This window comes from Mytilus edulis, chromosome 14 (genome assembly GCF_963676685.1).
Source record: "Mytilus edulis chromosome 14, xbMytEdul2.2, whole genome shotgun sequence".
Lineage (NCBI taxonomy): Eukaryota > Metazoa > Mollusca > Bivalvia > Mytilida > Mytilidae > Mytilus > Mytilus edulis.
Window position 1 is genome coordinate 41,538,397 of NC_092357.1, and position 14,802 is coordinate 41,553,198.

The window sequence follows — 14,802 nt, forward strand, 5'->3', positions numbered from 1 at the left end:
GGTGGGGTTCGTGTTGTTTATTCTTTGTTTTCTGTGTTGTGTCATGTGTATTATTGTTTGTCTGTTTATCTTTTTTCATTTTAAGCCATGGTGTTGTCAGTTTGTTTTCAATTTATGAGTTTGACTGTCCCTCTGGTGTCTTTCGTCCCTCTTTTAGACAGCATGCGATACAAGTTACATTCAATCATTGAGAAAATGAAAAATAACAAGGTAGACAGGTTTTCCCTTTTTTAACACCCATATATTTGATTCAAAAAAGTAAGAACACTTGTAATCATCTCTGAAACAAGATTTTCATTCTTGTACACATTTTGTATCAAAAAACGAATTTTACCTATTATGTTTTGCAATTACAAAACTCGTCCAATCTTTGTTGTAATCTGATTACAATCACAGCATATTTTTTTCCATGTAGATAAATAAAGATCTATATGACCATTTGAATTACGAAAATCATTAATACTGCAAAAGCCTTTTCTTCAAGCAGTCTTCATTTAACAAACCCAAACTATAGAATTAAAAAGTAAAATAACAAAAACACTGAAGTCAGAGGAAAATCAAATCGGAAAGTCCCTAATCACATGGCAAAATCAAATGACAAAACACATAAAAAAACGAATTGACAAGAACTGCAATATTCCTGACTTGGTACTGGCATTTTCAAATGTAGAAAATTGTGGAGTAAACCTGGTTTTATAGCGCAAAACCTCTCACTTTGTTGACAGTCTCATCAAATTCTGTTATATTTACAAATATGCGTGAACTAAACAGACATAATAAATAAAATAGTCAAAATATTGGGACAGTTATTCAGTATAACATAAGCAATGTCAACCCATCTTGATTAAGTACTACCTTTGTAATTGTTAACATCAGCAGAACCACTTGTGATGTTTCATAAATATTGAAAAATATGACATTGATACCAGGGGTCTGATATCAACAGAACTTCCAAATGCAGTATTGATTATTTTTAATAGCAAAGTTTTAAACTAGTCAGCTAGAAATTCAAACGTTTAAGCAATTTCTCTTTCACAAATTATCTGATTAGTAAAAGTATAAAAAGGGTATTGCCATAAAAACTGAACTCCATTGTATATGTTAGCGACAATAAGTGAAATGAGGCATTAAGCTTAAATCCTAGGCAATAAGCTAACGCCTAGGCAGTAAGTCTATTGCCTAAATGATTTTAGGCATTAGTCTTAAATCATAGGATTTAAGCTTAAATCCTGAAAAATGTGTGCCGGCATTAAGCTTAATGCCTAAAATATAAATGCTAGTAAATAATAGAAATTTTAATTCTGATAAAAATATAAGTGTTACATAATAACATTATGAGAACTGGGGCCTGTTTATCAAACTGTCCTAAGATCGGTTCTATAAGATATTCCTAGGACAGAAATTATGGCAAAATTAGGACCGACTTACGACATGTCTCAGCTTGCACATCGAAGCTATCTGAGGATAATTTTAGCTAGGATGTCCTAACTGTTGTCCTAAGTATTGGCGTAAAAGAAAATAGCAAATGAATAAAATGAAATATTGTTTATAATAATTTAACCAACAACTTTAATTTTAAAACCGTTTAGTTATTAGAAGATAATTATTAGTTTATTAAATTTAAGGGTAATAAATAATTTTGATATTATAATTGACATGAAAACTCTTTGAAACAAATCATAAGTCAAAAGATATTACTACATTTTATATTAGAATTGAACAAACTAATTGTAAATAGTTAAAATCAAATATATAATCGTGCATCTTTCATATACATACTGAGTACTTGAAAATATTTTATTTTATTACTGCAATTAACATATGTTTGAATATAAACAAATGTAAAACAAATCTGATTTTACCGATGCAAAACCACAGGGCCCAGTTTCATCATAAATATAAAAAAGAAGATGTGGTATGAATGCCAATGAGACAACTGTCAAAAGAGACCGGAAATAAAATCACTAATACAATATGTTATTTATATTAAAACGCATCAAATAATAATTTTAAAATATGAAAACTTGATAGAAATTTGTGTTAAAATCATTTTTTTTTACAAGTTGTGGAACTGTTGACAAAGAAAATTTACTTATTCAATAACAAAAAAATTGGAAAATGGTGTGAGCAAAAAAAAAATATATCTTAATTTTGTCTACTTTTGACCCGTTCAAACCAGCTCGACTAGTTTTAAATGTGTACAAATTTTCAAATAAATATTATAATTATTCTATAGAATCTCCCCCTTTTTTAATTGGATACAATCACTATTTTTAATTTTTTTTAATATTTTGTAATACCAGAAAAACATGAAAAAAGTATGAGTTAATTCTGTTTTTTAACTGTTAAAATTACGAAATAAACTTACTTCAGATATCAGATTTCAGGAAATAAGCTTAATGCCTGAAAATTTCAGGCAATAACTTAATGCCTAGGCGGTCGCTTATTGCCTAGGATTTAAGCTTAATGCCTAATTTCACTTATTGCCGCTAACATATACGAAACTCATAAAACTAGACGAAATCAAATGCTCGACTATGTTAACCAACGGAAACAGAAAAAAAAACTGTCATATTACTGACGTTGTACAGGCATTTTGGGGAACAAATGTATCAATTGATCAAGAAGCAAAATTTGTGTAAACATACATAGCTTTACTACACAACTGAATTTAAACAATCCCAACAAGCTATCATACACATAAATTTTACAAAAAAGTTCTGAAGTTGATAGTAAAATATAGTAAAACAATAATGGCATACATACTTTTCCAAGTACATGTATCTACCACACTGAGTCTACATTATCCAAAGCTAAGAAGCGGTAAAAAAAACCCACATGAAATGTTAATTATTGTTCAAACCTGGCACCTCTATCACAACATTTCTTCAGATAAGATTAATTTTACGAAACATTTTTATTTGTTTATATACATTTTTTTATATTCATTAGTTTGATATTGCAAAGTCTGTTTATAATCTTATTCTTACATAATAATTCATCTTAATTAAAGCATACTCCAGAATAATAATTTCTGTCTACGGATATGTTTGTCATCAACATAAAAATCACTTGTGAAACACTTTTCAAATGAAATGATGATTCAATAACTGATGAATACACATTTAGTGTAAACTGATCAAACATGGAGACATGGACAATACAGAATAATCTGAAAAAGTCATGGAATACTTTGATATTTTGTATCATAGACATTCAATGAATTTCCCCAAATTGGACCGCAGGAAAATACTTATTTACAAAATCATAGAGAACAAGTTATATTTTCAAATTCAATGCACTTGGTACAATTTACTACAGTCCAGACTTTAGTGAAATATGAAAATATCTACAACTTTTTTTTGTTAAGTTCATTAATTTATTATTTCTGAATCCGGTATATTTCCTTCTAAGTCCTAAGAAAGATTAAGAATAAGTTATTTATTGATTATCACAAAAATTATAGATGAACAGATTTATGTCTCGTAGTACTAATGTCACTTTTTCGTCCTTCACATTCTTTTGAAGAAAGCATGGACAATTATAATGCCTACATATTTTGCATTACGATTAATATTCAAATGAATATGTTATCTATACTATATGTAAACGACATAACTTGAAGATGAAATCTTATTTCCATCGTACAAACATTACGGAATATAGAATTATTTTTAAAAACACAAAACCTTGTTACTGGTAAATTGATTTAGTTTCTAGCCTAGTATACATGTCGGTAATAGAAAAAGGAAAAGAATAACTTACCTGTTGAGGTAACATTTGATAAACAAAATAATTTACATACCAAAATACTCAACAGTAAAATACTTGGGATGGCAACGAGTACTCGAGTACTCGGGTACTCGCTCGGAAGGCCGAGTACTCGAGTACAATTAAAGTACTCGGATACTCGTTTGCCTTTTATAAATGTTGAGATATATCTCCCACACATTTCCACTCACTTTAGTTCCGTTGAAATACCCCCTTAGTAATACTATTTAAGGTTCATCATAACAAATGGACAAATATGGCCGTATTTTCACCTCAAAAACCACTCTGTGTACAGACTTACCTGTGCTGTTTGGAAAGTTTTAATACCTAGCATCCACTAGATATATAAAAGTTAAATGCATTTTGTGTTTAAAAAAGATAAAATCTTTCTTGGTTTTTGATGGGCATTTTTTTTTCCTTTCTGCAGAATGTGCAAAAATAAACAAACACCTGAATTACTTTGATACTGTCCACTCACAGCTGACTCAAATAAACTTTTTAACTCACCTATAGTTGTGAAGATACCTCTTGTCCATGTCAATTATGGACAATCAAAACAATACAAACCGGTTTTTTACCTGAGGGTGCATCTCATAGTTGTACCACAACTTAGTTAATTTTCACACTTTCTGCATGAAGGGAAAAAATGCCCATCAAAATCCAAAAGAGATTTTATCTTTCTGAAACACAAAATGAATTTAACTTTATTATATCTAGTGGATGCCAGGCATTAAAACTTTTCCAAGTTCGCAGGTAAGTCTGTACTCAGAGTAATTTTTGGCATGTAAATACAGCCATATTTGTCCGTTTGTTATGATGAACCTTAAGGATTATGTACCCTTGTTTTGATTCAAAGCTAAACATATGGAAATTTTATAGAAAATCCACAGCCTTTATCGTTGTACTCTCATATTTGGCAATTTGATGACTTATAGATATAGGATTATTGCATGCAGTGCTAGCATTGATTTCCCTAAAACAAGTTTATTAATGTAAATATTGGCTTAAACAAATAAAAATATGGACCAAATCAAGTACACCTTTTATGGTGCGCTCGACTTTAGTGACTCAGCACGAGGTATTTTTGAATTTACAGGTTGGTTAGAACTTTTTGTAAAAAATAAACACTAGCACATCATAGAAAAGCAACTGAGAAATCTATGTTTCAAATATTATAACATACTTCTCTGTATTAAAGCTGTGGATTTTCTATAAAATCTTGGTTTATTTGCCACAAAGTACTCTTTTTCTATTAAATGCAATAAAACAGTAAATAATAATGCTTTGCATCAAGTTTTCCCTGGGTATATGTACAGAACGGTCTATCTCTATTTTTCATTATACCTGTAGTTTTGATACAATTGAAGTTTGAAAAGTTTGTACAAAAATGGCTACAGAGGGGGTCATAAACCTTACGATCCATTAAAAACGTAAATACGTGTATCCTGAGACAACTATTTTTTATAACTATACCTGTAACGTACGTTCCTTCCGTAACAAACATAAAAACGCCAGATCATATTTCTGAACAAAAACAAAATCCAAATTCCCTGGCGTATACCCTATAGCTACGCAACTGATTAGAGACTTTTTTAAACGGTGTTTGTACACGGATCAACACTTTCATGGATAATAACTCATCACAAGTCGTCAACTTACATTCGATTGTTAATCAAGACTTATATGTAAACGTGATCGGTATGATATGTACATTTAATAAATACATTGATTCTCATTGTATAGCCTTGTTGTGTTTGACCACCAGACAATACTTTATCTGACCCTAATGAATTATCAACATCTCATAATTTATGACCACCAAGAAATGGTCACCATTTTTTCTTTGTCATTACAGATAGTGGACATGTATAAGAGTATGTCCTGAGTTGTCAATTGACTTCGAAGGCGTAAATCTCGCAGATGTACATGTAAAAGTACTTGTACTCCATTTGTATTATCCTGTGTCCAAAGAAAAACACAAAAATATGTCCACGGAAATTTCATAATTCTTAGAGGACACAAACCTCCGTCACAGTTCACGAAAAAACTTGCAAAAAGTTAAGGTAAGAATAGACTTTTTTTAAATACAAGTAATTTTAATTTTTAAGCAAAACATTTTTGTTACTGAAATACTGTGATTTAATCCAAATTCCCGGTGCACTGTCATTTTCATAATATTCTTGTATTTAAAATCAATTCATGGGCTCCGTTTTATTTTCATGTTTCCAGGTCCATATTCATTCATAAGATAAATTGAATTTTGTAATGAAAATGTCTAGTCCAATTCTACTACAAATAAAACCAGATGAACCATTTAAGCAAATACACTGAGGACACGCCAGTCCATCCTCTGCGCTAATTAGTACTTTACTCTCCTTTCCATCCTTTGAAATAACTATTAGTCTTACAGATTTCTCATCTGCTACAATAATGTTACCATACGTATCTGTACAAAGTCCCTTTGGTCCTGAAAAATCCTGTTGATATTGCCAGATCTGCGTACCAGTTCCGTCAATGCAGCTTACGGCCTTGCCTTGCAGATCACTATATATAGCTCTGTCATTCCAGTTAACAAGATAATACAGGCTTGATTCTGACTGAACTTCAATTGACTTTTGTGTAGTCCCTTCTAAATCTATAGTACGGATTTCATTATTAAACAAAGCTACAACAAGAGCATTATTGGATAAAAATAAACTCCAGCATGATTTGTCTAACTTGATGTCTTTGGTTATAGTTTCATTCTCCATATTGAAAATCGTTATGGAATGCCGACGAGGATAAGTTATAGCAATAGTGTCCTGTTTAATCTGTGTGACACTCCAAGCTCCACGAGATAGTGGCAACTTTTTCAGGAGTTTTCCATCCGAAGTAAGTATATAAACATCACCCCAGGCTTCAACTGCTATAACTCGTCCATCCGTCAGACAAATCATGTCACTAATTCCATCAATACTGTTTAAGTTGATAGGTGTTTCAAGATTCATTGTAATGTTGTTTATGTTTGATTGTTCTACTTGTGCTTCCCTGCTCACACTTACTTCCTTTCTCAATGTAATTTCATTTTCATCGACCTTCACTTCTCCTAAGGAAGTTAAAGATTGCACTTTGCTTTGTATCTGTTCTATTTCATCATTTTGCTTTAGCTTGATGTCAACCTCTGTAACCGTTTCTTTCTGTTCAGCATATAGTTGATGTACTTGTTGTTCAATCTGATGTACTCCTAGAAAGGATTGAAGTTTTGAAGTATGTTCTTGAATTTTACGTAAATCATCTTGCATTTCCTTTAACCTTTTCTTTTGTTCTTCAATTTCCTTGATGAAATCTGTTAATTTTGATTTTTCCTGCCCCCATATGGTATCCGCTTCTTTGCATAATTTCTTTTCAAGGTTGTCCAAATGTTTATTGATCTCCACCCTTATTTCACTGATTGATTCTTTAATGCTTTGGTATTGTTTTTCTCCTTTTTGTATGTTTTCAAATTTGTTATTAGCCAATTTATTCAAGAAATGCAAGATTAAGTTTATTTCTTTTCCTACAGATTCTTTTGACTTTTCAATGTTAGTCTTCTCCACTACACTTAATAAACTTGTTATTCCGATACATTTCGAATGACTCTGAGAAATGCATTCCTCACAGCAAGGCATTAAATGACTTGGGCAGTACTTCCTGAGCTGTTGACCATGTGTGTCACATTTTATTTTATTTGAGCCAAAGGGAGGTTGTTGAGTCGGTCCGCGTGACACATTTTTACTAGTTGCCATGACCTAAACAAGTACATAAATTGAAAATTGGCTTTAGTTGTAGTTTATCCGACAAGGAGTTCATTTGGTGTTTTTTGCAAGATCAAATCGGTCTCAATTTTTATTGACCATGTATCGTTTTGGAGACAAGAGGGACTTTCTTGGATACAATCTTATCGATGAATTTTGATGTGTTTTATCATTTGATTTTGCTAATTGATTAAGGACTTTCCGTTTGGAATTTTCCTCGGAGGTCAGTATTTTTATGATTTTAATCTTTTTTCATTGAAGAGCGATAGCTGAGAATTTTCTCAAAGTTGAAAGACTATTTTCGTGTTTTATAAACATTACTTTTACAGTTTACATGTAATTTTGTCATTTTAGCTGCATTTTTAAATTGCCATTAAGCGAGACGTTTGTTTTTGATGCATTTTAGTGTTTCTGTTGTTCCACTGTTTCCCTCGGTTTTAGTTTGTTACCCGGATTTTTTCTCCCTCAATCGATTTTTGACCTTTGAACCCAAAATACTACTGTTGTCTTAAATAGTCTGTTTTTGACGGTATTTAATTGACGTGGCTTTGTACCTATAATACATCCCCTCATTGTGTTATTTTTCTATTATAATTTTTGTCATTCAGTTTTGCTTATATGTTTTTTCTTTATGCCTTTTGTGTTTCTTTGTTACATATGACGTGGCTCTGTAGTTCCCGTTAATGTGATATTGTGACATGGTAAATGATTGTTTACATATTTGTACAAAGTTAAAAAGAAATTAGGCTATTAGTTTACTCGTTTTAATTGTTTGTCATTTTTGAGTTATTTTAAGCTGACTATGCGGTATTGGTTCTAATTGTTCAAAGCTATACGGTGACCTAAAGTCGTTAATTTCCGTGTTATTCGTGTCTCTGATGGAGAACTGTCCTATAGGAAATCATACCACATCTCCTTATGTTTATTATGATAGTTATTATATCACTATTTTTACCGAACAATGTCAGTGATAATGCATATTATCGCTATTCTCAGTTGGAAAGCAAGTCCTTGGAAACGTCCGTTGTCGTCAAGCTTTATCAGCAACAATAGCAGGGGGAATTAATTAGGTGGCGCTACAGTCGTCCGTAACGTCAAAAAGTCCGCCAATTCAATCGGCTAAAAGATTGACGTTTAAAGTATTTTTTGCAACTTGTCATGCTTTTATTACAATTAAATTTTAAAATTTGTAGGTTTTGTGACCAATATATTTTCCTTACGACATACAAACATTACAAAAAAAAACTTGTTATTGCTATTCCTTTATCCTGTCCGTTCTAAAAAAAAAATAGCCATCTTTTTTGTTCGCCAAAAAAATCGATTTTTCCTAATTTGACGTTTGCGTATCCAAATACAGAAAAGAACAGTTATAATCTTAAATGAAACCGGGAAACCTATTTCAAATCTATACACTGTTTTGAAGCCATCATTTTTTACTTTTATACATCACTTTTAGTGACCACCAGCCATGTCAATTTTTATCTGGTTTTAGCTACGTTTCTACTTCAAAACAGTAAAGTTTAGCTTCTTTTCATTGTATCTGTTTCAAAGTGCTCTAAAATATTGATTTTATTAAAGACATGAATGAAATTTTGATTAAAAGTTGTGGATTTTCACAATTCCATACGATACTTGTATTTTAAAGTAAATAAAACCCCTTTTGATCCCCTACACAAGTTGACGGTGACATTGTTTTCTTTTTTCAACATACGTCATGTAACGTTTATAACAAAATATGTGTCAGGGTCATGTGCATAGTAAAAATTTACACATTGGAAAAGTGAAACAACAAACAAAGATCTTCTTTATTGCGTTTAAAGCTAAACTTCTTGGAAAATTCTGACAGATCTGACAAATTATTGATAGCCTACTCTATGGATGGACAAAAGCACAAAAATAGCAATAGAAAATGCATTGCATAGAAAATTCTGTAGGAAAAAAACATATGAAAAAAGAAAATGAAGGTCAGTTAATAAAATCTTGCTTATATTATTATCTCTTTACTTAGTAAGCTATATTTCCATTCTCAATTTTATAGTAATAAGAGCAAAAACAAGGTTATCAAGCCAAGTCAGCCAAACAAGAAGTTTATTCATAGAGATGTGTTCTTACAAAATTGAATTTATTCAAATGGCAAATTCTTGTCAAATTTAAGCATCTTTGATCATTATTGAAGTAAAATGCACAAAATTTGTCCCACCAGTTTCATTTCATTTCCTTTTACTAGTATTCAGGTAAAGTATATACACAATACTTTGTTTATAAATATGTAATTATTTAAAGAAGCTGATACAGCAACCTGTTTAAGAGAAGAAGCCCCATTTTTTCCAAAAAGTTTACTTTCATAATCTATAAAATACCCTGAGAAATAAGACAAAGGGCTACTGTGCAAGCTAAACTTATAGTTTAATTTTACAATAATAATGATTCTGAAATTCTAAATTGTGTCACTTTCACTTATAATTTAAAGCATATTTTTTTACAGAATTTCTGTCAATATTTTTGGTATAATACTTATAAATCCCTTATTTGTATTTTACTGTTCAACTAAGAAACATAGGCTTGAGTTTAAAGGCTCTCTTAATTTGAAGAAATTTGTTGTGACTCTTAGTCACACTTTATAGAATATAAAATATATATGATCAGTACTATTTATTTAATAATAATATCAATTTTCAGAAAGATTATTGAAATTGTATAAACTATGTTTTAATGCATTGAATATAATCAGAAGTGTTTAAAAAAATTCTGCTAGGAATGATCCCACATATAAAAATTACATGTAGTATATTTCATGCGCCAGATCTTATTTCTTTCAATATAGCTAGGTTTTTAATTTTACATGTAGATGTCATTATCCACATTTCTGAATTGTTTTTTTTTACTGCAGTAATAGTTTGTCTTTTAATATTTACATTTAGTCCTTCTCTGAAAAATAGGGGGAAGTATCTCTTCTTTATATTATCATAACATAGTTATAAATCGAGTTTCGTTTATTTTCTTTCTGATTTTTGTGAAGTAAACTCCTTTTTTAATTTTTATGCATTTTGCTGGGTTTTTATTTTTGACTGGTGATATTAAGGGGAGATAACCACTTGCACAAATCGGAATAAAAACCACCGCTTCGGTTTGAAATCAATTTGACGTTTGCGTATCCAACATTCTATTGCCGAGATATTCATATCGAGTGTTTGTCTTAATGAGATGCTTTATTAAATTTAAATTCAGCCCATCATTTTTAGTTTCCTCGTAAATATTTAGATTTTTCGTTTAGGAGACTTGACAATTTTCACCCAAACTCCAAGTTTGCAGATAAAATAAAGAATAAAGGACTTTGATTTGATGTGTGAGCTTTGACGAGAATAAACTATGGATACTCAAGATTAGTTAGGTCAATAAGTTTTTATTACGACAATAGTATTCAGTGAGTTAAAATGAGGTTTGTCTCATCCGTTTTTTTACTGAATTTTCACGGTCACGTGACTCTATTGTTGCTGATAAACTTGGGGTCAAACCGTGACCTGCTTTCCAACTGTTCTAACAATTTTTTACTTTGATCTTACTGACTGATAATTTCCTTTCTTAAAGAAATCGAGCGATATTAAAAACTATCGCTAGTAAATAATGGGACACGCGGCGTTGCTAATGAAATTGACATAAAATTGACAACGTCGTCATAGGTAAAATTGCGATAAACAGATTATCATTGGTCATCTTCAACTATAATCTATAATTACATCATTGTGTAACCCCCCGCTCGTTTGAGAAGTATCAGTCGAGCATTTTGATAATGATAAAGTTATTATGTGAAGAACCACACTGATTCTACCAGAAAATGAACTGAAGATGAAATTATCAAAATGCTGGACTTTTTGATTGACAATATATTTGTTGAGTTTGTATGATATATATTTCCATAGACAGTCGGTATTCCTATGGATACTAATTGTGCACGACTACCTTTTTATTACGATTTGTTTTTGTTTTCGATTTGTGTTTTACTCGTATGAAGCAGAATTCATTTTAAACCTTCTAAAAGACAAAAAGAAAAAGCACTTTGCGATGTTGTTTAATTTTACTTTCAGATATATTGATGATGTCCTATCGCTGAATAACCCATATTTTAGCCAGAAGTTACATCTCATATATCCCACTGAACTTGAAATTAAGGATACTACTGATACTAGAAGGAATGCTCCATACCTGAATCTCTTTCTCTATATTGACACATATGGATGACTTCTCACAAAAATCTATTACAAACGGGACGATTTCAACTTCCCAATTATCAATTTCCCATTTTTCATCAGTAACATACCCTCTGCCTCGTCGTAAAGTGTTTACATATCTCAATTGATACGTTATGCTCGTGCATGTTCATACTATAGGACTTCATATACAGGAGTGTGCTCCTTACGCAGAAACTGCTCCAACAAAGGTATGAGGAGGACGGATTAAAAATGACACTGCGTAGATTCTATTGACCAACACGAATTGGTTGATTCATACGATGTGTCGGTGTCTAAACTAACTAAGGACATATTTTCTACGTCTTAGAATGTGGTTTAGTATTTACTTCGTCTATCTTTTAAGTACTGGACGTGACCTATCCCCGAATATGACTGTTCTGCTGAGTGTGAATTCGTATTAGTATGATACGTGTCCCGATATTTGTTTATCCATTGTTCATGTATTTAGTTACGAAGTTTTATTAGTAGTTCTGATAGGATTTTGTTTTGTGTCTTATCGCTTGTAGTTGTGATTCTATTTTTTTTGTCTATTCGTATGTAAAAGTAAAGATAATCAATCATCCAGTTCATTAATTGTAGGATTTTAATTTAAAGCAACTATGTGCACAGGATTTATTTGTTTCACTAAGTTTGATTTGGAAGAAAGGTTACCATAGTTAGTTGCACTATTACTAACACAATTATATATTAACATTCTTGTAATCGTTATAAAATACATGAAATAATATAATTAGAAACCTATTCTTGATTTATATAATTTTTTTAGAAATTTACCCGTTACTTTTTGTAGCGTTGACCCTTTCGTGTTAGAGACACACACTTCGTAATTCTATTAAGCTGTTTATCATGTTTATGTGCACTGTCCTGATTAACTTTATTTATTCGTTGTTATTCTGTAGTTAACATGCCGAACAATAAACAGATAACAATTTTTCCATTTCCAGAATAATCAGATAACAATTTCCCCATTTTACCTCGTCAATATAAAATGGAGGAGCCAAATCTATTAACATATATATACCTCAAACAGAAAGACAGATCAGCAGTATGTCTAGGTAAAATTATGTTCCATTACGTATTACTAATATCTTGGTCGACCATTTTGAATAAGATAATGTTTTTACCTTATATAGGTTAACATAAATATCAAAATGACATGTGTGCATTGTAATATGATATTCATAGATAATAAATTTTTATTGTGTACACAGTGATTTAAATTTATGAACAACAGATCTCTACACAATATTCAAAATATTAGTTTAAATGCTCTATTTATATTGATAGAAAAAGAAAGGATATGGGGTAATCTATCCATGACAAAAATAGAGTTAATTTTTGTAAGACCAGCTTCTGACGTGTTGTTTTCAATTTTTTACATCACTGGGTCGAATCCCGAACCGATACCTCTGCTGGTGGACTATCAGTCCCCGAGGGTATCATCAGCTCAGTAGTCAGTACTTTGGCACTGACATGATTTAACAAACTTTATTCAATTTGCCCGTTTAGAAATTTTTAAATTATGAATTAACTAAGGGTTCTACTCCCTCAGGCAAAGTTGGCTTTAGACGAATTTGGCTATTTATTTTAGGTATTTTTGGCACATAGCTCTTCAACAGTTTCGTTACTTTTACATCTTCGGATTTCAAATGTTTGGCTTTGAGCTTTACTGATGAAGGTAAATCCAGAAAAGCGCTTCGGACGCAAGAAATTATTAAACGTGTGGTTTTCAATACTTTACATCACTGGGTCAATACATCTGCTGGTGGATTATCAGTCCCAGAAGGTTTCACCAGCTCAGTAGTCAGTATAATGGTACTGCCATAACAAACTTTACTAAATTTGCCCGTTGATAAATTTTTAAATTATCAAGAAACTAAGGTTTCAACTCCTTCAGGCAAAGTTGGCTTTAGATGAATTTGGCTATTTATTTTAGGTATTTTTGACATATAGCTCTTCAACGGTTTCGGTACTATACATTTTCGGATTTCAAATGTTTGGCTTTGGGCGTTCCTGATAAAGGTAAATCCAGGAAAGCGCTTCGGACGCAAGAAATTATCAAACGTGTTGTTTTCAATTTTTTATATGTAAGAAGTGACAAAAAAGACTAGGTTTATAATACATAAGACAAACAATTAAAGGAGTAGCTAAGGGCCGATTTTGGCCTCAAATTTCAGGTTCATCGAATGAAAGATTTTGGACACTTTTTAAAACACTTAAGTGTCTATCTTAATGGATTCAATTAGTTAATGTAAAAGATTTTAACTGATTTAGACATTAAAAACGCTCCGATTCAAGCTTATAAATGACAAATCTCTCAAATATGCCAAAAATGTCACTTTTCAGATGTTTTTTTGTCAAAAATGAAAGTGGCCGCATCCGTGTTCATCCTCAACCTTTATTTATGTTATGTACTATCATCAAATACAACTTACATTTCAATATTATGAATGAACACGCATGTGGCCATTTTTATTTTAGACGGTAACCTTCTAAAATTTAACTGAAATGCTCAAATTGTGAAGATTTCAGTAATTAAGCATGACTTAATAATGCTAGTACCCGATATATGTGCATTGTATCGTCAAAAACAGCCCATATTTATGTAGCAGAAGCATTCTACTTTCCAGGAAATAGCTAAAAAATTACATACTTTTGTAAAACTGCTTTATTTTGGGGCCAAAAAGGGGTCTTACCGAACCTACTCCTTTTGTTAGCAGTTATTTACCTCTTTGCCATAATTTCCCAGAATATACAGGTAATAATTTCACAATTTATATACTGTAGATCATTCTTCAATAAAAAAAAAGTTTGACATTGACGTCCTGCATTTGTGTACCTCAACTATTGTATTTTAATTTATATTGTATGTTTCTCTGTAAACTTGTATCTATATTTTAGAGAATAAAGTATCTATCATTAGTTTTACATTATCAATCTAAAAGCAGAAGTAAAATCTATTAAAATGTATATACCTCAATCAGAAAGCAACATCAGCTGTATGAATG

The 14,802-nt window shown here is 31.2% G+C and overlaps 1 protein-coding gene across 1 annotated transcript; it reads right to left on the reverse strand.

The window, feature by feature from the left end:
* Nucleotides 1–6,008: 6,008 nt before the first annotated feature.
* On the reverse strand, nt 6,009–7,535 carry LOC139504206 (chromosome partition protein Smc-like). Its single transcript, XM_071294272.1, has one exon. It carries the CDS (start codon nt 7,533–7,535, stop codon nt 6,009–6,011), a length of 1,527 nt encoding a protein of 508 aa, XP_071150373.1.
* Between the last annotated feature and the right edge of the window lie 7,267 nt (nt 7,536–14,802).

Coding starts and splice junctions, on each gene's coding strand:
- LOC139504206 (XM_071294272.1), bottom strand. CDS start 7,535: ATGGCAACTAGTAAAAATGTGTCACGCGGACCGACTCAACAACCTCCC.